The sequence below is a fragment of the Vidua macroura genome, chromosome 4 (assembly GCF_024509145.1).
Source record: "Vidua macroura isolate BioBank_ID:100142 chromosome 4, ASM2450914v1, whole genome shotgun sequence".
NCBI lineage: Eukaryota > Metazoa > Chordata > Aves > Passeriformes > Viduidae > Vidua > Vidua macroura.
Window position 1 is genome coordinate 7,487,073 of NC_071574.1, and position 25,192 is coordinate 7,512,264.

A 25,192-nucleotide genomic window follows, 5' to 3' on the forward strand; every position below is an offset into this window, starting at 1 on the left:
TTTAGAAATACAGATTCTTTAAGAATAGACTCTTAAAATGCAGCATCTTTAAAAATGACTGTGAATGGACACATCTGGTGCTTGATACTAACCCTCCCAAATTTCTACTACGAAAAGTGTCTCACCACCCTCCTGGTGAAGCCAAGGGCATGGGATCCTCAGAGGCCACCCAGTTCATCCCCGCTGGAGACTGGGATAGCACCACAGGTCAGCATCTCCTGGCTGTGCCTGCAGCAGGGAACGAAGCAGGGCAGGGCACCAGGCTGGCACAGACAGCTCTGCCTCGGCTGTGCCGGCTGGAGCCGATGAACACCTGCCCAAGCGATGCCTGCCACGGGCTGGGGACAGGGTCTGCTCCAAGCAGGCTGTTCAGTGGTGCCCACGCTGTTTTGGGGAGGCAGGGGAACAGAGGAAGGGAATCAGCCGACACACAGTGCTGCTTGGCCCCAGGCTGGAGAACTGCTCCCAGCTGGTTCTGCAGACTGGCAGGGATGCAGCCCCCAGAGACCACCCACCACTTACCTAAAGCTTTCTCTCTTCTGTAAAGCCTCTTTCTTCCCTGTCGGGGAGGTCAGGCTGTGTTTGGCCTGGATATGAACACCAGAGCTGCTTCCCCCACCAAGCTGAGCTGCTTTGTCTCCCTGCCCCAGGCAGCAGCACTTGCAGCTCGTGGAATACTCTGGATTAGAGCCAGACAGCTGCTGGGCTCTTGCCCCCATGCAGGTTTGCCAGGCAATGGCACCAGGACTTGGTGAGGTTCTGACCTCTCCAAGGACCATCCTACCTGTCCTTTGGATGATCCCAGAGCAGCCCTGCATCCCAGTGGCCCCACACATGTGCTGATGAGCAGGGATGGGTCAGGCATGGGATGGGGCCACAGGGCTGCTCTCCCAGGCAGCCCATGGGGATGGAGCACGAGGCAGCCCTGGGAAGGTGGGGAGAGGGTTTTCCTTCTTTTAGACAGCTGTTAAAATGTTTTCATTTAATCAGCCACAGCACGCACGGCTCAGTTAAACAGCTGGCACCCGGGCTGATGCGTGGGGATGTGTAATTTTGATTCCTACCTTTCTGTTTCAAAGCTGTGTCGTTTTCAGCACTTTGATCCAGAGACTAAACTTATTGTGGCATATTTATGTATATGACATTTTCATTCGCTCCTTTATTTATTTATTTCTGCAAAACAGAGCATTGACAAGGTGTTGAGGCAGTGGAGCTCTCTGAAGGAAAACACATGGTCCAAACTCCAGCATGTGCTCCAAGAGTCCTGTTTCATACATGTCACAGGCTCCAATGGCAGGAGCAGTGGCAAAGTGTGGAAGAGCTCATGCAGGAAAAGGAAAGGAAAAAAAACAGGCTGGGGATGAGTGACAGTGCATTTAAAGCTGCATTCCAATGGACTGTGTTTTAGTTTTATAAGGATGCATTTTTCTAGAGTTTTACAATTCTTTCAGGGTCATTATGGCAACTCAGTGCTTTTACCCCTCCCTGATAGCAGCATACTGATCCCCACAACATTCCCAGGAAGCAGGGATGTGCTGCTATCCAACCTTACAGCAGAGGAATACAGAAAAGTTCAGGATGGATGAGGAAATGGAAAGAAGTTTCCCAAGTCCTAAGAAGCCTCTTAGACCTGGGACCAACCCTGCCCCATCTGACAATACCTCCAAAAAACTGAACCAGTTCCTCCCTTCAGCATCTCACTCCCAGGACGCTGGCAGTATGAGATACTCCATGAAATACCCTTTTTCTCTCAGAAGCAGTTTTTTTTAAAAGCCCAGCCTCTGGTGTACTGTGGAGGGGAGGTGAAATCTGACTTCCCTGAATTTGGGCCTTAATGCTGGTGTCAAATAAGGCACAAACTCTGGCTGACATCAGAGGATGGAGCATAAATAAATTCTCTTGCCTGGGGATTTCAGTACATGTGATTTTCTGCCTTCTCCCTTGTGTGGGACACACATGGGTTCTGTCACCTCTGTTGTCCACTCCACTGCACAAAACCTGTGGGGATATATCCACAGCTAAACCCCTTCCCCATCTGTTCTCTTGGCCTGAAGTGGGCTTAAAACACTTTTAAAACTGGTTTGAGGCTGGGGAGGTACAAACAGACAGGGACAGCCATGTGGAGTGTGGTTCCCCCACGAAGGGAAGGGGGAACCAGGAAGCCATGGTCCCATCCATGACTGAGCCACCTGAGGAAGAGATGCTGCTCCTGTGGATATTTCAGCACTTGGGGCACCTCCTTCACCCTTTCCTGCCTCCCAGACAGCTTCTGGTCCAACAATCCTCATCCTCCCAGTGCAGCAGCAGCCAGAGTGCAGCTCTGATGACTGAGGCGGGCATTTATTATGTGGGTCCTCCTGTCCATGGACACATGTAAACACAAACAGCCCTGTTACCCACAGGGAAGCAGGACAACTCGTTTCTGCAGAAACATTTTAAACATCCTCAGCAACAGTTTCAGAAGGTCTTGGACTTCACTTTAAGAGAGCCCTGACATGTTAAAAATGTAACTGGGAAAACCCAAAAGGTTAAATGAAAAAAAAAAAAAAAAAGTAACTCCTTCAAAAGCAACAGAGGAATTTCTGGGGCTGTTCGTTTCTCAACTTTGGAAAAGACTCTTTGACTCATACACCTCCAAACTGAATTCCCAGGCAGTGCTGACACCAACTCTCCCCTCACCCCTCCAGATCACTTCCCTTCTTTGACCCTATGGGAGTTTGTGAGCCAAGTCTTCTTGCCCAGAGGAAATCACCAGGTGGATGGGCTGCTTCCTTGGGTTTTGTGTCAGATCTCAGTGAGGTCTAAACCATGTGCTCATTTAGGCATTACAATCTTTGAACTATCCCTGATTGAATAGAGAAAAATCAGAAGCTTTTCTCACATAATGGTACCTTACATCCAAAGGAGGAAAACCACCTGCAATTACAGGAGAAATATAACACTGAATGTGGCTCATTTTCAGTCTAGGCTTTCTAGGAAGAAGATGTTGCTCCACCTTTCCTCTCACTTCAAAATTGCCTGGCTTGCCTTGATCTGGGAAAGCACTGTGCTCAGATTATGGGCAAATACGATAAACCAACATCTCAGAACACATGTAGTTCTTTATTTTGAGGTACCTGTAGGCATTTTTGGCTGGCATTTCATCAAACCTCAGTCTTCTTTCTGCCGAGGCAGAATCACTCTGATACTGTAAAACAACATTGCTTGCTACCTTACACCCTAGGCAGTGAGCTGTAACTAAGATGCACACGTACAACCTGGTATTTTTTTCTGCCAAACACCTCTGCAAAGACAGCTGCATGACAGTGTCACATATATAAGTCATTGTATGGCCCTGCTGACACCCCCTGGTTAGAAGTACCCCACTTTTCTGAAGCTGAAAATCCTCCTGGAGTACAAAACTGCCAGAAGAATAAAAACTGCAATTACAAATTTTAACTTAATACACATTATTTATGTGTTCATTTCAATATTACATTTCTGTGGCAAGTTTTTCCATCGTGTGTCGTTCAGTCGTGTTGGGACAATTTGTTAAATAATGTAGAGGCACTTCATCATAGAACAACATCTGAGGTGATTTACAGTTCCATCTTTAAACAGCACACCTGTAAATCGCTATAAATAATGCTAAGCCTTATTAAGGAGACATCAGGGTGCTTCCAAGACAGAGGGAATTAATGGCAAAGCAGTTGTGGATGATCCTGGGTAAAAGCATTGCCAGTTGGGGCTGTTCCAATACACAGGCCTGCCTGGTCCACAGACAGGCCTGAAGGGGAAGTTGTGGGAGGTCCAATCAAGTTGTGGAATGGCAAAGCCTGGGAGGCATTTAGCAGCAGGCTGGTGTCCAGAGATCAGTGACATTCCAGGCTTAAGTACCTTTGTTTCTCTTGAGGCTGTAATGGAATTTTTACAGTAAGATGTTTGCAGCAAAGCTTAATTTGAAAGAGCTCCTCATTTTTACTCCTCATCTGTATCATCATATTCATTCAGCAGCAAGGATAAAATGAAGGAAGGCTGTGAAGCATTGGAATTGTGGAGACAGAGGGGAGACTTTGAATGAAGGTGAAGAAGGAAAAAAACGGGTCTAAGGAAAAGTGGGGAAGAAAGAGTAAATGGGGAAAGGATACAGTAGACCCAACAAGATCAGATTTACTGTAATTTGTATTTGTGTGTCAACCCAGAGCCTTTTAGCTGAGATTCTGACTTAGTTCTGCTATGAATATCCACTTACCTGAAAAAAGATTTATTTCTTTTTAATGATGCAATGCTGTATGTGGAAAATGGTGAAAAAAGAGGATCAAGCTCCTAACCAAGGACTGGCCATGGCAAACCAGACAAAACATGTACTTACCCCAGATGAGTGATCATCATGCAGGGAGGCAAAAAACCAGCTACAGATGGCAGGACCATGTCAAACTATGAAATAAACCTTTTCAGCTCATAGCACTGTTATGAACACTTGCGCTTCATTGGTGTTGAAGATGATTTCCAGGTCGAAATTCAGAAGGCCCCAGTACAGTGATCAGGAAAAGTATGGTGACCCATAATTTGGGGCTACCACATGCAGGTTTTTACTTCTGCTTGCAATATCTGTGAAGACATTGAAGCCTTTGCTGCAGAAGTCAAGAGCTGACCTATCCTTTTGTTACAGGAGAGCTGTCACAGGAAGGAGCTTTAGCACACACCTGGAATGGTCTTCAAGGGCTCAGAAATCAGAGGAAAAAGTAGAAGAGCCTCCTCTTGTATTCCTTGAACACAGCTCTGACCTACGCCTGAGGTTAGACTGAACCAAACTCACTCCATTTTAGAGGTGCAAAAGCATCTTCCTGGCTCATGTACTCAACACCACAACAGGCTCAGGAGTCTGGGTTTGGTTCCACAGACTCTTTCAGCTGATGAAGACCACTATATATTTCCAGCACCTTTTTCCTTTGAAAAAATAGTTAACTTCAGTCTCACAGTCCTGAAGATATTTCACTCTTGTCTGATATTAAGAAATGTACAACAGGGACTGCAGAAATGAATCACAGCATCTGATGGTGAGATTAAACCCAGCAGCTTTCAAGGGAAAGCACATTGTCTCACTGATGGAAATGCCCCAGCTCCCCACAGTGGGACGTGGGATCTGGGAGAAACAGAGAGGGTGACTAAGGCAAGCATACTTCTTGCAAATATATTAGTTTATTTTTTTTTTTTAATCTTTCCTCACCTTTACAGCTTGGTTTTTTATTTACTTTGTGTAGACTATGAAGTTTTGTGGCATAGATAGTTTCATAAAGTTATTTTCTAGGTTCCACTATCCTGAATTTTCTAGTCAGGAAGAAGGAGATAAAAACCCTAGAATATTACTTATATGAGTGACCCCACCTAGGGACACTGATTAAACATCACCTGCTTCAAGGTGGTCTGGTGTGTGTGTGTGGAAATGCAGTCTTGAGCAGGTGTTCATGTTTCTGCCAAAAGCAGTGCAGAACCTGAATGTGTCGGTGATGTTGCCCTCGAAGAACAGAGGTTTGTAGAGGCAAAGTAAAAGCAAAGGCCTAATTAATCAAAATATTCTAATATCACAGAGCTCCTCTGAGAGTATCAAGGCTCAGCAGATGTGAAAGCTCATTGCAATTCAGAATGTAAAAGTTAAAAGTTAAAGAGGTTGCTGTGAGAGAGAAGCAACCAGGAGGGGGAAAGCAGGTAATCCTGAATTTCCCTTATCCTAAATAAATTTTGGTTTAATCTGTACTGCAGGCAGCCATCAGTGCCAAGGAAACATTTTTTTCCTGGTACTTGTGTGGAAAGAGAGTGTCTAACTTCCTCAGCCAAGTGACACTGAGGAGCTGGGAGGCAGACAGTCCCTATGAAAGCAAACAACAAAGAACAGCAGTGACCACTGGGTTTCAGGGAGGGCTCTTTGAATATGTTTTTAAAGGCATTGCTATGGTTAAGTCCAGATTTAAGTCACTACAATTGTAAACTGTGAACTTGTGGCCAGATGGGACAATGTTTTCTGACAGTCCAGGAAGACCAGGAGCAATGTTGCCAGGGATAGAACAGCTCAGTGCAGGCGGCAGCAGCCTTTCAAAGCTGATTTACCTCTGTGTATGGATAAGTATGTCCCAGATGAGGGGCTGGATGTGCCAGTTACAAAAGCTGCCTCCCAGAGACAAGGGCTACCTCTCATCTGTCTGTCTGCTGTAGATCTCAATCCTAGCTGGGTTTGGAGCTGAGTTGGAGTCAGGAGCTACTGCCACTCCCAGACACTCCTCCTAGGATGCTCAAGTTCCCAGTCTCTGGCTCATCCATGTGCTACTGAAAATCTGCTGTGCACTGGTTTTCTGTCCCACATCTCTCATGCTGCAGGAGACCAAGCTGCAGAACTGAGCTGCAGAATGAGCAGCTGCTGGGACTACTTGAGACTTGTCCTCCCCCAGGATCCTCCCCAGCTCCTGGAGACTCCAGGCCTGTGTCAAAAGAGGGCTCACACATGGAAATACCCATTTATCTTCAAAGACAGCACACACATTCCATCTACTTGTAAGCATCTGTGTGGCAAATTATGAAGATATTATGAAGTTACTATGTCAAACAAGACACACGTTTGTTAAAAAAAAAAAAAAAGAAAGAAGTCCTCATTATCTTCTTTGTAGGAGCTGTCTTCAGAAATACCTGCCTGAATCTCAGGATAAAGTCCTTGATGCACACCACTTCTGAGGGCTGAATTCTTACCTCATGAGTAATAGCTGAACCTCACAGAAATACTCAAGATTTTAACCGATTTCTTCATCTTTACATGTATATTATTGCTTCTTTCAGTTACAATCTACTTTTTCCTAACAGGAAACTAACATGTGGCTTTAGTAATACCTATCATCAATCTTATTTATTCCATCTATTTCCAGGTAATTATATATAGGGTATTTCTTAGTCTATATTCAGATGGCCTATTTAGAGATGAATGGATTCCTTCCAGAATGGCAATGACCTTTCTGTGACTCAAACATTAATTTTCTAAATGGCATCACAGGTGAAATACCTTATACATCATCATAATTAACAAGATACACCCTATTAATGATCAGAAAACATGGTTTTCATAATTATAAACAGAATTCTTTCTGAAGTAAAACCTTCCTCTCTGCTACAAAGTGTTAGTCAGTACCATTGGATACATCCACAGTGAAACCTACTAAAGCCCTACCCAAAAAGCAACCTTAATTGCCAGCCTAACATATCCTAGGTACCCACAAAATGTAGATTTTAGAGACATTACACTTCAGAACTATTAAGATATTCATCTGTTATAATATGTTTGACAAGTCTCTGGTTTGAAATGGACTGGCATTACAAGCTAAATTGATCTGCTTGCTTTCGTAACTAAAGTCAACTCTGCCTGTGATTTCTGAGAGCACAGTAAAAGTTGTAACCTGCAATCCATACTCTCTCATGAGTCCTCCTTCCTGATTGCAAATTAAGGGTCAGGGGATCAGGTGCTTTCTGGTAAAACTGGGAGGAGGGATAAAGAAGGAGTCAGGGTGGAGAATACCTGTATTCCATAAGGGGAGCTCCTTAAAGGAATTAAAGCACCTCTCATGGAAAAGAGACAAAAGACAGAAGCTCCACTACTCCAGTGTGAGCTCTGATCCCCGCAGATCTTATGAGCAAGACTGTGTCTGCCAAGAGATCAGCAAAGGGAAGTGATGCTGTAGAGCGCTGCTAATTCAGAGTGGTGACTTTTCTTCTGCAGCAGCACTGGGTGCATACTTCAGCCAAGTACAGTAAGCACTGTGCTTTCAGCTGGGGTGTGTGAGGTGTTCACCATGCAGCTCTGACTGCTCCCAGCAGCTGAGAGCTTTATTCCAGGATCCTGTCCAAACAATGACGCAGGGAACAACGTCCTGCCTAAACTCATGGCCCCATTAATTTGAAGGGGGAAGAGCCTTCTTTTTCCCACTGAAAAGGTCTGCAAGGGGCTGAACAACACCTGCATTCTGCCAGACTGAGAGTTACTCATTGGACAAATTGTTCCTGGGATGGGAGACAGGTATATTTAGCACAATAAACACAATTTGCTCCCAAAGCTTCCTGACTTTCAAGAACACAACTCACATTGCTAAAGGATGATAAATTTCCCCTTATTTTTATTAAAAGCTGCATGATGAAAAATGTTAAAAAGTATGGGAGAGTTAATGCTCTAGGGGATTAATTCATGACCATTTTTCACAAGCATGTCAGAGTTATCATGTAGTAACGAGTACAGATTGGCAAAAAAATAGTGAAAATCATGGATGCTATTTAACATAACTACACAATAACTTTTGAGACACAAAACCAGAATGTTCAGTTCCTGCAGAAAGGTACATGGGGTTAAAATCCATTAAGAATTTAGAAACTTGTCCTTGATAAATTGATAATTGTCTTTTCTAGAATATTGGCATAGTTTATGTTATTTTATATACTTTTTTTTTTTTTTACTATGAAGGCCAAATTCAATGATGTCATTTCTTTTGACAATATTTTGATAAAAGAAATTCCAAATATCTAAAATTAGCAGTCATGCTATACTTACAAAGATTAGAAGAGCTTGTAGGTTAACAGGATTTTAAGATACTATTTGAAAAATTGTGCTGGTTTTAGAATGTTCTTCTTATTTCATATCCATACTATTAAAATATAAAGGGAAAACTTAAGGGGTAAACAATACAGATGTTTATATTTAATTTGTAGCTCTGTTTCTCTTTCTGGTTTCCATAAAATGTTTACCTCATTTTAACACTGAGCAAAGAGATTTGTTGCCTATGTGTGTGCATAATTGCATGTGGGAATATTTCTATACAACTTTCCAGCCTTGCAAAAGCCTTCTAAATTAACATTGTTATAACAAGCATGGTGTTCAGACAATAAAGATCTATAAAGAAAAGAATAAAAAATATTTAGCTATTTGTATTTAAATTGCATGTATACAGCATTCTGGATCAAAAATAGTCTAATAAGAGCTGGTTAATGATACATTTTTACTATTCTTTAACAGGGAGAAACCCTATTGTCACATGTCAACCAAATACTCAGATTACAATCCTGAAGAAAACTGAATTGAGTTATTACTATGGCAAAAGCTAATGTTTGCTCAAACACCATCATAAAACCTGATTATAGGTCTAATGGACCTCGCTACAAACTCTGAGTCTGGAAACCTCCATTTAGAGAAAGGAATGGTAGGCTGTTGGGAATGATAAAGCTTTCTTTGTTTAGTTTAAAAGAAGGGATTTTCTAATATGTGAAATTATAAATCACCAATTTTCCCAAATAAAGTTCAAAGGTTCCAAATCCCATTTTTATGTGTATTTTGCAAAATTATAACTTCCATCTTCTGTCCTCTAACTCTTCCTAATGCCAATAGCGATAGCAGCAGGCTCTGAGGACTCCGAGTCCTCTGAGGACTGTGAAGACTACAGATGTCAGTGGGTCATGTGGAGACCCACTGTCAGGAGTTTCATCAGCTCAAAATGGGACACAATTTTTTTACTTAGACTCCAAAATCAGTGCTTCAGATTATTCACCAGAAAGAACCTAAGCAGAATTTTAGTTTACCTGATGGTGCGAAGCGCAGAGTCACAGAATGGATCAGGCTGGGAGGGACCACCTCTGGTCCCACCTCCAGGCAGGATTATCCCACAGTACATGGCACTGGATTGCATCCAGATGGATTTTAAATAAACCTGGTTGTGTTTTGAGTCCAACCTGTGATATAGATTGGATGAAAATTACACCATAGTGTGCCACCCAGGCTGGATCTATTCTGTTTCAGCTACAGCTGAACCCCAACCAATACACACATGCTAAAATCACTGGTAGCTCTATGAATAAGTTTTTCTGAAAGGGACCACAATCTGGGATTTACAGAAAACTCTCCAGACACATTTGGAGCCTGGTCTTACAAGGCATTGAGCATCTTGGATTCCCATTCCTGGTTAATATCTTAAGAGGAGGATTTTGACACTTTGGAAGACATTAAGAAATGGGTGCACAAAGTAAAAACTTTCTATTCTACTACTCTTTGTCTTTTTAAAAAAAATTATTTAAATGACAGATGCTTTTTTTGATAATAGCATTTTAATGACAAAACCTTTGCTGAAATTCCTACTTTGTTGCACCACTCTTCAAGGATTTTCTTGTACTCATTATACATCAGCTTCTCCGTCAATAAGCAGGCATCCTCTAGAACAAAAAACAGCAAATAGAAAAATACGAAAATGGCAGAAGCTTATGTATATACATCAATATCTACAAGTTTTATATTTGGGGTTGGCATCTAATTAATCAGATTTGATTCTGTCTCAAAGGCTTATTTCTGTAAATTAAAAGTAATTACACAATCAAAGGCAATTACATTCTAAAACTAGGAATATGTGTAAAAAAACTGAGGGAAGTGTGAATTCATTCATTTATGAGCAGGAAAAATATAATTATGTAGACATAGTAATACAGAGACAATGTGTAATTGCCTGTCAAAATCAGGTTAAGTATTGACAGCAATGACATTTTGTAAAAATCAGCAGATTGGTATAAAGTCTGAGGATTAAGAGCAAATACTGTACCAGGAAGGTCTTGAACTGGTGTCTTGGACAGAGGCTCACAGAGGCTTTGAGACACTTGTCTCTTTACCAGGTTCTGTTATTAAAAAAAAAAAAAAAAAAAAGTGCATGAGTGTTTTAGACTAACAACAGTTTTAATGGTTAAAAGGCCTAAATGGTTCAATTGAAAAATATGACCTACGGAAAAAAGTCACAAGAAAAGGAAATCTAAAAAACACAGAGGTGAGTCACATAAGATATAATCCTAGAAACACAGGATTGACAGGGGTTTCTGGTCTCATTTCTTGCACTCCTGTGCAGCAGTTCTCCAACAGGACAGGTCTGGGTGGGACCACCTGAGGAGCCAACAAGGGAGATACATTTGGGAGAAGATGATGGCCACGACAGCACTGAAAGATGGCAGGCAGGAGAACACCATGCAGGGGAGGAACTGAGCAGTGCAGGAAGCAAGAGAAGGCTGCGACCTCTCAGTGGGGTCTTCCTCATGGGATGTAATCAGGGAACAGGTGGCTGGGAGGCCATGGCTTGACTGCAGTTCTTGACAGCCACAGAGTTCATTTGCTCCAGTGATGCTGTTTCATTCCTTCCTCACTCCGTTTCCACACCAAACTCCCACCTCCTGGCTGCACTTTCTGCTCCGTTCCCAGGGACTCTCCAGCAACACACCTCCCTCTGCCTCGTTCCACCTACAACATCCCCGGGGCGTTGTTCCTTATTTTGGGAACCACTGATCTGCTTCACCTCCTCAAATGAAGAAAGCACACATAAATATCTAGTCCATCCCTGACATCTATTCTCCAAGGCTTCTGATGAAGGCTGTTTCACAACATCCCTAATCTCCCTGTTTCAGTGCTTCACAGCCTTATTGCTCTATTTCTTCCCTAATACTTAAGATAAATATTTATTGCAAATTAAACTGATTTTTCTCTTCTACCTTTTGCAGACACAAAGAGCAATGGAACAGCCCTCTTTCAGAGTAACTCCTTATACCTTGAGAGACTATTTTCCTTTCTCTAATCTTCTTTTTTGGAGGCTAAGCAAACACAGTCTCTTCAATATTTGAAACGAACTCATGTTTTCTTAACTGGATCCTCCTCAATTTGTCACTACCTCTTTGTACTGTGATGCCTAAAACTGAACTTTAGCTTTCAGTCACAGCAATATCAACAGTGTTTGTTTGGCATCATAATTTAACTCATGGCCAGAATAAATCATCCCATTCTGGTGAGGGTTAAAAATAATGTTTGAACCAGTGTCTCTGCTGGTGCAATGGCTGGAACAGATTAAAACTACTAGACAACTCATGACTCAATAAAATTTATGTTTTGTCAATTCACGGGCTTTTATTAAGTATAGTTGCTAAACAGGACTTTATCCATAGTTGTATGCAAGTAAGAACAGGATAAGTAAATCTATGAAGAATATCTGAGAATTAGCATTCCCATATGGAGTCTCATTTTGTATGAGGGCAGTGTGTGTGTTAGTGGTTTACTCTGTATTTAACAATGTAGTTATTTCAGGTGACACGTTCCGAAACCAGGCCTAAAGTAAATGAATGGGAATTCCTTTCCTAGCAGACCAAGTCTTAAATGAAAAAAATCTAATAAAACCTGCACAGCTCGGTTTGGTTTAGAAACTCAGCCAGTGGCAAGCAGCCCAGAGCCCCAGGCAGCGCTCACAGGGGCCAGAACTGAGCTGTCCCACCCCAGTTTCACACCAGTGCAGTGTTACTGCTCTTTCCAGTGGATGCACGTTGGTGGAAAAGTGGTGCAAAGTGGGTGACTCAAGCCCAAAACGTAGCTGGGTACAGCAACATCTGTGTTTCCAGGCAAACACATAGAAAAGTGTGTCTCTGACAGCTACAGACACTGACACGTGCAAGAGACAGTGGGGATGTGCACATGACAGATGGGGAGTTACAGCAGAAATTGCTTTTCTCATGCACCTTTCAGCCTTTTGCCTTCACACTTGGGCACCAAGCTATTATTGGCTGATTAACAGCTTTGCCCTCCCAGCACATATTAAGCATATCAAGGATAACTGATGGAATACTGAGCCATAAATGTTTTCTTGGCATTTGTTTGGCCTATGCTATTTGGAAACAATAAAAGCATCTCATATTCATAATGGTAATACATATATACCATCACAGATCACACCATCAAGCATTCTCCTTCCATTTTATTGTGCAAAATGTGGAGATAACATTAATATGTATTAATAGAATGTAAATGTGATTAATCATAATAGGAATGTCCCAGACAGATTACCACTGCTGTTGATAAAATAGAATTAAAATTGTCTGGTCAGATTTTCAGTGCAGCTAGAATTGGTATCTCTGTTCCTTCTGTTTCCGTGTGTCTAGCTACACAATGCTACACTTCTAAAAATCTCATTATTTCATGATGTTTTTGGGAGAAAACAATGCAGAGCTGCAACTCCTTTACATTATATGATTAGTGAAAAGCCATACAAAAGAAAGAAGGCCACACCCACAAAGACTGAAGCTACAACTAACTCCAGAGAGGACGCAAATTTTAGGCACCGTTCTCTCAAAAGATTATAAAGAAAATGAAACAGACAACACCCGAGACTGCGTGCCCACGTGATGGGAATCCATTCAAATCCAAGGTTTGCATTATTCAAAGACTGTTGGACTTTATTAAACAAGAATTCCACTGAAAGCTCCATTAAGTGATGAAGTCATAAGAGGTTTATTGTTTCAGGTATATATAGTTCCAGCTGAAACTAGTTTGAAAAAAAAAGTGAAAATTTTTTTAAAAGATGACAAAAGTAAGAGTGAGCGTAGCAAGCACAAGGTGACTCAGAAAACATTTTTCACTGTGTTTTCCAAATTAAAAAAAATGTGGTAGGGTCTACTGAAAGTGGGAGGTGGTGGGCTTGGATACAAAGCAAGGGTTCTTTGTGCACTGCCACCTCATCACTGGAACTCCCTGCTGCAGGATCCTGTGGGCTCAAAAAGTGCCACGGCAAACAAATAGAGGGAAAGCCCACAGGCTCTCCTACTCCTCCACTGCAGCTCACCTGCTTAAGCAGAATCCTCCAACACATCCCCTCAAACAAGATATGGTAACACGTAACATGCTGCTATGTTCTCACATGGATTCAAGTGCCTGTACACAAATAAGGCCCTAAAATAAGGCCCTATTTGCAACTCCTGCTGATGAGACTGAACTCTGACTATAGTATACATACAAAAGGAGTAATATAGGGCAACACAACATTTTCATTACACCTTTTTTCTTTTAACAGAATTACTTCCACGTATTCAGATCCACCACTAGCCAATACTGCATTTTTTTTTTGTCACAAAAGGGAGAGAAAGCAAGACTACCTCGATGTATTACCATGCTGGTGATACACAGCTGATGAGATAGAGCCCATTATTGTATTTTAAAATTTACTTGAATTTTTAAAGGTCACACAGCTGCTTTGAGTAATGTAACCTGAAGAATGATGTAGTGGTGTAGGAACAGAGATAGAGCAGAAACGAATATGACTACCAACAACATGCTTATCCCATACTTGAAGATGATCTTCCTATATATTCTGTCTTGATAAATGAAAATTGATGCAATGCCTTTTAGAAGCATGTTGGGCCTACCTGTTTAACCATGTTTCCTGACTTGGTTCACTTGGAATGGAGGCAGTTGTACTTGGAGGTTTTATTAATATAAAGATTAATGAATTTGTACAATTTGGGCATGCAAACCATTTCTATCAGGCATATTCCATTTAGAATAAGCAGTAAACCATATATAAGGGTTGTGTCAAAGTTTACTGAATAGGGCCCTTGATAGCTAATGTAACATTTCTCCAACAAATCAAAGGTATTGTTCTATGCTCACATGAATATACAGTAGCCATTACCTTAAATTTAAAACTCACTGTGAGTAGCAAACACACTGTGGGGATATGAAGGCCATATTGTATCAGTGGAGTCTGCAGAGATTTTCTTCATATGGCTTTGCCTGGTTGAAATATATGTTGCAGTTGAAAGCTAAAGGGATTACTTTTGAATAGTCATCACAAAGGTTGATTATATTCGTATATCATTTAGCTGGACCCTGCAGGCTATTATTCCATTAGCTGTGCTGGCCCTGCACTGTCAAAAAGTTGATCATATAATGTAAAAAGGGTCCATGCTATGTTAAGGTATGTGGAGCAACTTGAAGCAGCAATCTTTTAAGAGCAGTACAGCTCTGTACTTGAAGGTAGATTGCATTTAAAATAAATACCCACAAAATGGAATAAGTACAATAAACCTATCTCTGTTTCCCATTTTTCCTTCTTCGAATAGGCTGTATATAATTTGAGTAAGTTAATTGCACCAGGTTAAGATATTGGCTATGGAGTATTTTTTCATGCTCACAGCCAAAGAACTACACCTCAAAATAGCTGTGTCTTTACGTGAAACCCTCATGGAAACAATGTTTCTGGTGAAATAGGTTTGCTGATTATGCTTCCCTTGCACATGCAAACACACACACACACATTTTCTTCCAGTGCTTAATAAAATGGATCTTCAGACGGTTCCATTATGTGGATGCCTTAATATTATTTTATGCTAAAACATGGACAGTGCATTAGATTGAAAGCATCTTACTGTTCCAGGAGGCAGAGCAATCATGGACTATCCCTAGATAGCAAATGCTCCCATTGGGGAAACATTGCCAACAACACAGGCTAATGAATCACAGCAGTTATTAATCATGGGCATTCGGAAAAGCCACACATAACAGAGATGGACTCTCAAGATGAGGAAGGTTAGAAGGTGGGACCGAGAAAAAAGACAAAAGACCATCCAATTGCATTTTAGAATAAGTTTATGGGTGAGTATTTGCTTCAGTACAGTTGTGCCTGTGCTTGCCTCTGTCTTTCTAAGCAGGCAGAGAAAGAAACAATTTAAGTGGCTTGGTTCTCTCAGCTTTCAGATCCTTGAAGAACTTGGCAAAAAAAAAAAAAATAATAAACACGCAAATACAAGACCCTTAGGGCTTATGGCCTAGTGGAAGTGAGACAGTGCTTCTTTTATTAGACAAAGTTGTTTAATTTAGATTGTAAAAGCAAGAGTTGGTTCTCTTTCAGCACACCATATATATTATTCAAGGCAATGAATGAGTCTTTATGAGTACAAATGGGAGCCTTTAATGAACTACAGCAAGCACTTGAGAAGGTAGATTTCCCTGAATAAAGGCTTCACAGATGGGCAAGTTTATGAATGAGAAGCAGAATTTATTTTACAAGCTTTTGAAGAGCATACCCAGACTATGGCACTATAAGGAAAGTGCAAGGTTTTTCTGGTTTGGGTGAGAAAACCTAACAGGAATATGAATTTTTCCCTGACTAATAACTTCCGTTGTTTACTTACCCATATTCTCTCTTGATCTTACATTTTTCAGTTCTGTGCATTGATATACATTCATCTGTGACATCTTTTGCACAAACCATTTGTTGAATATCAATTTTAAATAACAGGTCTATCAGGTCAAATTGTCGACTGTAGATAGAAAACCAGGGATTTTCTTAAGGCCAAAATATGACACCATGTCTTTTGTGTATCTGGAAGTTAGAGATCACAAAAATTCTAGACAAATATTGGTGACACAGAAAAATCAGCTTTGGAAAACAATCATCAAGAAGATCACTTCAAATATGAAGAAACCTAAACAAGATTGCTGCCAGTTTTTAGCTTATAGTTTTACCTTTACTGTCAACAAATTTTACATTAAATCCAAACTATTAACCTAAAATTTCAGTACAGCATCTTGTGTCTAGTTTGAATTTGTATTTGCCATTTAGTGCCTTGAAATATTCTCAGTCAAAGGCAAAATTTTCCAGCAGCACAAAGCAGGTGAGCATCTGCCCAGCTGGTTAATCAAAGTTTCCACAGTGCAAAGTAGAATTCCCAAATGGCCTAGAGAAGGGTTTCTTTTATTTCAGCCCCCACCCAGATGCAGAATGATCACAATTGCAACCTACTTGCTGTCTCCTAAAGACAGGACAAGTCCTGGGGGAACCTGCTGATAAAGCAAACTTCTGAGCAAAGGGTGTCTGCTTACTCTTGTGGTAGAAGCCAAACTCGCTCTTGGCCAATCTGAGGAGCTGGTGAGGAGAGAACACACATGAAGTATAAAAACACTTCTATTACCTCTATCTTTGCCTATCACTAAAGACTGAGCCTGAAATCTACTCAGAAATCCATATAAAAGCAAAGGCTTACCTTGCTCACAGAAGGGGTAGTTTATTGTCTCAAAGAACATCTGCCAATATTTTTGGAGGCATTCCTATAGACTTTTACAGAAATGTGTCTATCTCAATGATACTGCATCAAAGTTTTAACACACATCTTTAGAGTTATGAATGAAATCTACTCTCAAAGAAGCAGTAAGTGGGCTGATGTTTCTGACAACATATTGATCATAACAGAAGCAGCATATTTATTTCTAATTTGTGTGCAGAATTATCATGGCTACATCACTTAAAAAAAAAAAAAAAAGCAAAGCCAGGTATATTGGGTGCTCAGTAAATAAATAAAGTACAGTAGCTGTGAAAACAGATTTCAGGCACAGTGACAACTCTGACACCAATCATAACCTAGCCACTACACTGAAAAATTCTTGCTGTCTTCCGCCAATTCACTACAGTCCTTGTACTGTAAATTTAAACAATCTGCTGGAGAATCTACTTTTTGAATTTACTTGTGCAACTTTCGTGTATGACTACACATAGAACCTCATCCTTTTTTCTTTAGTCAGACATAGTGCATTTTGTCTGTGAAGTACTTGGTATAAAGGCACAATTAAAACCTGCAAGACAGCATAGCAGGACAGTTCATACCTGCCTTTGTGAACACCATCTTCTACCCACTGAGCAAAACACTGAGCAGAAGAGCTACTCACTGGCAGTGTGTAATATTTATTTCTGAATATGCAGCTTGATGTGTCTTCAAAGGACCTGGCTGTCGCAGAGTGGTAAGCACTCCTTTTTCTGAAATTCAGGTTCCTTAAAGTTGTCCCAGGGGAGGAGAGCTGGGAAACACAGATTACTTAAACACGTCCTCTTGCTTAACTGTATGCCATCATCATACCGAAGTTCAAATACAGTATCAGACTGCTCTGACTTAAAAATCTCTGATTTTAGTTCTTTCTGCTTTATCTCTGTATTTTGACATGAGTGTCCTGTGTAATTTTGTTGAGAGTTTATTGTTCTGCAGCTCTCATTCTTTATGCTTTGGTTTGGCTCTGCTGTTTTAAGTTTACCTGCTCTTCTATAATTACACTTGTAAGAGCACTTTTTAATGGCTGAGACTTTCAGCATCTCCAGTGATGACTCTGCCTGGTGGCTTGCAAACTGTTTGTCATCTGAGGTCTCTATAATGCAGGGTTTTTTTTGCCTGGGAAACTGTCTTCCATGAGCTTAGCCAAAGGTATCATCTGGCTACAGAAGCAGAAGCCAATGAAGCAGAGAAATCCCATCAATGCACCTGCTACAAGAAAAAAAAGGAATGCCATGGAGATTTTTTTTCTCCTTACCTGACTTAGGTTTACATCTTCTAATGCACCCCAGGCATGAATGCATCCTTTCTGCATGAGGAGATGTAGGGAAGGGTCTGGAAGATGATGTTCTTTAAAAAGAAGGTATGGAATCCCTTATGGAAGTATCAATTTTCTTGTGACTGAGCTTGTCTGGGGAGAATATTACTCCCCTCTAAGACTGAAGAAAAGTGCTCCTAACTTATCTTTAAAAAATAACCAACAAAAATAGCTGCTGGAAATTAAGGTCCTGGTGTATGCAGGGTCCTTGCAGTGACATGTGCTGACACTGGTTTGCTATAGGACATACCTCTCCCATGGGCATGTGGGAGAATCTTCTTTGTCTCAGCTTTTGTTGCTGATTTTACCAACAGATTGAGAACATAGAATCAGAAATCGGACCTAATTCTCTTCACCAGGCATTGGGAACAATACTTTTGCTGGCCACAGCAACACAGGGTGTTTAGTTTCTCCCTCCTAGTTTTTGAATTTATGGCCATGTTCTCCCAGACAATGTGTGACAACTTGAAAGACCAAGACTTGTCTTTACAGCTAAGTAGAGAGCTCCAGCTTTCACACCAGTCACTCGCTTCTTTTGATGAGAAATAGATTCACATGAAAAAAAGATTACACTGAGAAATGGAAATGGATTTTCTGTTTTATTAGCAGAAGCACAAGACTTGTGAGCTACTTTAGAAAGTTATAGAACTACAGAGACTTTTAAGAAAAAGCCAGCAGAAGCTAGAATTTAAAAATAAATGCTCTGGCTAGTATGGGCCCAATTCTCAACTGACACAGCCAATGCAGGTTCACTGAAGTTAGCATGGTTATGTCAGCTTTGCCAAATTGCTTCAAAACAGATCTTTTTAGAAAACATTTGACTTCAGAAATTTTAAATTCACTTTGAATTATGCCATACCAGTCACACTGTTTTGCTCAAGGAACAGCAGAGATTAGAAGCATGCAGCAGGAAAGCAAAATGTCTCCATTAAGTAAAAAATGTCACTCTCCCACTCCACTCCTTGACCACAGTGATAAGAGTCACCAGCAGGTACCCCCAGTGTGGAGGTACACACTGAGGAGGTCCACTTGATGGAGCTGAGGGGAGGCATGGACTTCCAGGTGCAAGGGAAGGAGAGCAGCAATGGGTGACCTGGCTTCTTTTGGATCTTTTCCACAACCACAATGCAAGGGGAGAAAAGGAAACAGGGTTATTCAGGTGTTGCTGTTCAGTTCTGTCCTCACAAAGGCACCAGTGGAAGTGCAGGCAGACACCAGCTGCTGCTGTTTTGAAATGTTTTCCTTAGATGAGAGAAATCATGCAAAGCCACCAGCTGAGAAATAAGGAAGGAATTTTCCCCCAGGGCACAAGTCTGATAGGGATTCTGGCAGATTTAATTTTTTTATAAACTGTTCCCACAACTGAGGAAATCTATTATGAGATTATATTAGATTTGAAAATATCACGATTTCCCCAAGTTCACAAAGTGAATGGTGAACTTGAGATGACTTCAGGTGTCTGAATCTATTACAGACTGGGGGACCCTTGACTGTGCCATCATGCCCCTTCATGGGAGGATGTGAGAGTCTCTTTAGAAGCTGGATAAATTCCAAGCACTAGGTAGAAGACTCTGGGTACCAGTAATTTAATAATTTAACATCAGTCTGTACTGAGATGAATGGTGCTTTGACACCAGGTCTTCCTAATAAAAACAGTAACTGGCTTAAAATCCATGCTGGGATCTGTATGTTCTGATCAAACCACAGTCCTACCTCATAGCAAAGCTCACATGGTGTAATAGACAAAATTCAGTGCTATAAATTGGAATAAGACAGCCCCACTTGGAGGTTTCAGAGTCTCCAGGTCACAGGTGAGCCTGCCAGGCATGGCAGTGGGGCAACAGCCCTGGGAAGGTTTACTTGCCCCACTGCAAGTCTCCCTGGTGGAATGTTTGCTGTGGCTCCATTTAATTCTTAATCTCTGCATCTCTGTTTAATTCCTAGCTGCTTTAGAGACCTGTTGTAACACAGTAGTTAAAAAAAAATATATTCACATGTACTGCCAGGCCTCCCCAAAGAGTACTAACTTGACACGTAGGCCATGACAGCTGGGCTTGGACTACTAAGAAATCTAATCCAGGGTTTCCATCATCTCAGTTGTTGCCTTTCTTTCATTACAGTTTGACTCAGCCCCTAATGGATTCAGCTTTATAAAATCAGAAAAAGAGGAAAAGAAAGCAATTCATTCATGTTTCACTAGAGCTCGCAGAAGACGTGAATTTTCTCTAAAAATGCAAATTATTTTGTGCCACACAAGTGAGACTGGGCAGCTAAAGCTCTTAGAGAAAGGGCCTTTCCCAGGGCTAATGTTTTTATACCCAGTGATTGAATAAATTGATCCCTTTTTTATCACATCTCTTCTGCTCTCCTTTTTCTTCAGAAGAATTTAACCAAAGGTACCAAAACAGCCTTTTTAATTCTAAGAAAACTGATTATGCGTGTTAATTTAGTTTTTAATCCCAGACATATCAAAATAAACACCATAGGCACGCGTAGCAGAAATCAATATCTCTTAAGCATCAAGTTAGCAAAACCAAGGATTTAGTAAGAATCCAAGATGTAAAAGACTAATGTACAAACTAAGCCCTTATTTATGTAATGTGCCGTTATACAAGCTCAATATAAACCTGAAAGAAACTATTTCAGAAGAGCAGAAATGGTTTACTTGCACTGCATCAAAAATGACCCCATAAGACCTCCTTTACTGAGCTAGCCCAGATATTTAATGTGAACATATGTTTTTAAAGGATTTCTTGTCTTATGTCCAGTCATTCTTGTTAATTCATGGGACAGCATACTGCAGATGTGCCTTTTTCTATGTTACATAAAGCAAAAATTACATTTAACAAGTGCAAGGTTGGTCATAAAAAATAAATAAAAATAGACTCTTAAAAGCTGGGAAATCACAAAGTGAAACTATCAGTCATTCTTATTGAGAAGGGTGAGGACAATGTGAAATAAAACTTGCACATCTATGAAGAGACACCCCTAATATGCCAGCACATGCCTGTTATTTCCCATTCTCTATAGGTTGCTTTCATTAGCCCAATATTTCTTCCTTTAGGGTAAGCTGCAGTGCATGTTTGATCTAGATTCCCTTTTTAGTCATTGACTTCAATTTTAATAGTAATCAAATGAAACATTTTGAATCCATGTGCAAGTTTGCTTACTTGCAAGAAGAGAGATGTCAGTTTTTGTGTGTTCTACTTCTGGGTAAGAACTTCAAACTGCATGTTTGTTTACCAGTAGTGTTATTTGTTAATATAATTGTTTAACGTGCTAATAAAATAACTTTCAGACTAGTTTTGAAATACTAAACCACAGCTCCCCATGAGCTTTTAAGTAATGCTTTAGCAAAACAAAATATTTTTTATAACTTCATCTGAAATTTAATCTCACACACAAATGATTTACAATTCAATACAGACAACAGCTACTGGCATCTTAAAAGTAGTTTTAGTAGAGAAGTTTAAATTATGAAACAAGAGATTTATTTTGAAGAGTTCTGGATTTGTTAATGGACAACTAAATTTAGTAAGACTGCTAATTGATCGTTTTGTGTATAATATATTTTCTAAGGACATACCTATTCAGCAAAAGTAAGTATAAACAAACAACCTAATACAAGCCAAATTACTGGTTCAGGTCTGGACTAAATCCTGACTTTGTAAAACTTCCCAAGTGGTCACTTAATTAACCACATGGGATATAATATCAATCAAAGTTTATATTTATACCTTCGTACTTTTATGTATTTTTAAAAATAAATGTAGGTCTTCACTATATACAGAAAGCAAATAGGAAAAACAGCTGTCTTAGGACACTGTGAAACAGAGGGTTAAAAGTTAAGCTGTTGAAAAAAGGACATGATTTTTTTGTAATTTTTTTTGCAGACATTTAAATAAATCATGACATCTTAATTCAAGCATACATCATACACTTGTGAGAAAATATGACTTGGCAAAAATGTAATATGCCAGCTTTGAAGCTAATTTTGAAAAGCTCACACAAGACATCACAGAGCACACATTGCATCTTCTGAAATATCCAAAACAAGCCAGCAAGCCTAGAACCTTTCAGGACTCCTGTACAAACTAAAGACCAGGCAAAAATGAGCCACAAGGGATCACAAACTGAATTTTTTTGCTTCTTTCAAATCCCTGCCCCTACTTTTTGGGCTACCAGGCAAAACTTTCAGAAGATACAACTCTTTCCTTTGAGTTCTAGTGCTTTCTACTTTTTCACCACATTCATGCATTCCAAACTATTTCTGTCTCTCCCTTTCTCTCAAGTACCCAAAGCCTTACAGGACACTTTCACTGTACTATTCCCTCCATTTGTTTCCCCAAAGAAGTTTGAATGATCTTCCAATATCTAATGCAGTCGTTATCTGCCTGATTCTGCAGACAAGTTAAAGCAATATCCTTGAATAAGCCCCTTTTTCCACTCCCATTTCAATTAGGATGTTATCTCTAAATTCAAATAACAGCACTTCATTATCAAATCAAACTTCATCTCTGATCATTTAACCAGTGCTGGGAGGAGAGAAAAAGGAATGAAGTCCCTATCAGGAAAGCATTGCAGAGAAAAGATGAAAGAAACCCCTGAAGACTGCAAAAATGCAAAAAGATGATGAAGGAAAAAAGAGTGGAAATGGTCATTAACAATACAGATTCTTTTTTTCCAAAAAACTGATGAACAAGACAATACAGGGAAAGCCAGTAAGTGACAAAAAGTTTAGTAACCACATGATGTTGTATTCTGACACTGATTACTGGGGAAGCTGAATTCAGGGGACTGAACTTTGAAAATGCAAGAAGGAAGGTACAGATGCCTCTAATATATAGCTCTCAATTAAAAGCAGAATCAGGGCCTCTGTAGGTTGACAGGCCTGTCAGAAATTCCTCTGGATAGCCCAGGAGGATGCAGCTGTTTTGCAATCACTCTATCCTACTCATTTGCCACTGACACAGAAAGCTGCTCTCGCTGTAGCACACAAACATCAACTCAATCCCCTCACTGCACCTAGGAACAGCTGATGACTGCCTGGCTTTAAACTGAACTCAATGTGAACTTTCATGGTGCCAGGATATCAGAGAGAATTTTTAAAAATACAACAGCTGGAAGTTTTCGGGGTATGGACATAAAAGTACAACTTAACCCAGTGGTTTATTTTATGATGACCACACAAAAATAACAGAGCACTGATATCAAGCATCACATCTCCACAGATTGCATTGTTCTCCTATTTCTATTTGTGTCCCTAAGAACAAAATAGTGGGGAAAAGCACAATTACATATTTCTTTTTTTTTCCCCCCAGAAAAACAAACACACACACATACAAATGTTGAACGAGAACTCATGGAATAATAGCAGAAAGGTGAAATGTATTCTTGGGATGGTGGTCACAAAACAAAATAGTGGGGAAAAGCACAATTACATATTTCTTTTTTTTTCCCCCCAGAAAAACAAACACACACACATACAAATGTTGAACGAGAACTCATGGAATAATAGCAGAAAGGTGAAATGTATTCTTGGGATGGTGGTCACTAAGGAGGACCTCCAGCAGAGATCAGCATTTTTATTTTCTAGATAAGAGAGGAACAGTCTCAAACTGAAACACTGTTAGAGTAGGATTAGAACAAGCTGAGAAATCAATCAGGCAGGAAAGTAGTATTTGCTCAAGAGGTTTAAAGGACATGTACAAAGGTATTGCTTAAATGAGCCTCAGTACAAGAGTGACATGAAGTGCTAAACAAGACATTAATTAAAATCAAGAATGTGTCATGGGAGTAGAGACCACTAAAAATCTGACTTTCATACCAGGCAAATTAGCTACAATTCTAATAAAGGATACAATGATAGATAAGTAAATTGAAATGTTATAATGAAGAAAAGAAATCAAGATCACTTTGGTAGAGGTCTCCTGATTTCTTTTGAGGAATACAAGAGATCTGGATGACTATTACCTGGTTGATTAGATTCCCAGAATGCTTCAGATATCTTCCCTGGATTAACAACTAGTAAAAGGCAGAAGATAAAGATAAAAATAGATGGATTGATTTTCATTATGGAGAAACATCATTAGTGAATTCAACAAGGATCTATGACAGAATTTGTTCTGTAAACATTTAAAAAACCCAACAACTCTAAATGTTAATAAACAGCAAAGTGACAGAACCTACTGCTGACAAAAGAAGTTATACTAGGTGATCACAATCAAAAGTTTAAAGAACTTCAAAAAGAGTTTATGACCGGGCAATAAAGCATCAGATAAAATTCAGTGTTGATAAATGCAAACTGATGCATGTATGTAAAATGTCTTTGATGCAAAGGGAGATAAGAAGCTTCAGCTTGACAGAAAGATGATTGATAGCAGGATATAAAGAGATGTATCTATTTTCATGAGTGCCAGAAAAAGAGTGAGAAACGATAACTTAACTTTCTTACAGAGCAAAAGTTGAGGGGTAACAACTGAAGCTCCAAAAAATGGGCTAAGGGCAGATCCAAGGAAGCTACATTTTAGCTGCCAAATTCAATGGGGTGCCTTGGCTGCCAGTTATGTAACAGAAATGCACTGGATAAGTTCATAGACAAATACAGAAAAGCCTATTAAATTTATTAAATAAATATAATGGGATCTAGATTCAACTTCTTCAAGAAGTTCCTGACTTCTTCCTGAAGGTATGGAGAGAATACCACACAGAGGTCTTTTTTCCAAATTTCCTGGTTTTATATTTTTCCTTATTCTATTAACCACTGCTAGACAGACACCAGACTTAACAGGTCTTTGATTCAGCTTACTACAGTCTTTTTTCCACATATCATGTTAGTATTAGAAAAGCATGATCTTTAATCATGGAGATTAGAGAAGGGTTAGCATAAAAAACCTACAGAGAAACTCTTCCAATTGTTCCAGGTAGGAAACATTACCAACTAATGATGGTAAACATTACCAATTCTCTCAGTTTCATCTTTTTGGTGGC

The 25,192-nt window shown here is 40.0% G+C and overlaps 1 protein-coding gene across 8 annotated transcripts in view; it reads right to left on the reverse strand.

Annotated features, from left to right (window-relative positions):
- Positions 1-3,432: 3,432 nt before the first annotated feature.
- Positions 3,433-25,192, reverse strand: part of TTC29 (tetratricopeptide repeat domain 29) — a 191,435-nt gene continuing 169,675 nt past the window's right edge. For 4 of the 8 annotated variants that reach the window (XM_053975828.1, XM_053975829.1, XM_053975823.1 and 1 more), the window contains 4 exons: positions 16,590-16,712; positions 15,979-16,169; positions 10,590-10,662; positions 9,779-10,209 (listed from right to left, as the gene is read on the reverse strand). In XM_053975828.1, coding sequence (XP_053831803.1) covers positions 16,666-16,712 — 47 coding nt within the window. In that variant the 3' untranslated portion in view covers positions 9,779-10,209; positions 10,590-10,662; positions 15,979-16,169; positions 16,590-16,665. Of the gene's footprint in view, positions 3,894-9,582; positions 9,733-9,775; positions 10,210-10,589; positions 10,663-15,978; positions 16,170-16,589; positions 16,713-25,192 lie in introns of those variants that run through there. The other 4 variants (XM_053975826.1, XM_053975831.1, XM_053975824.1 and 1 more) reach the window with 4 other exon arrangements.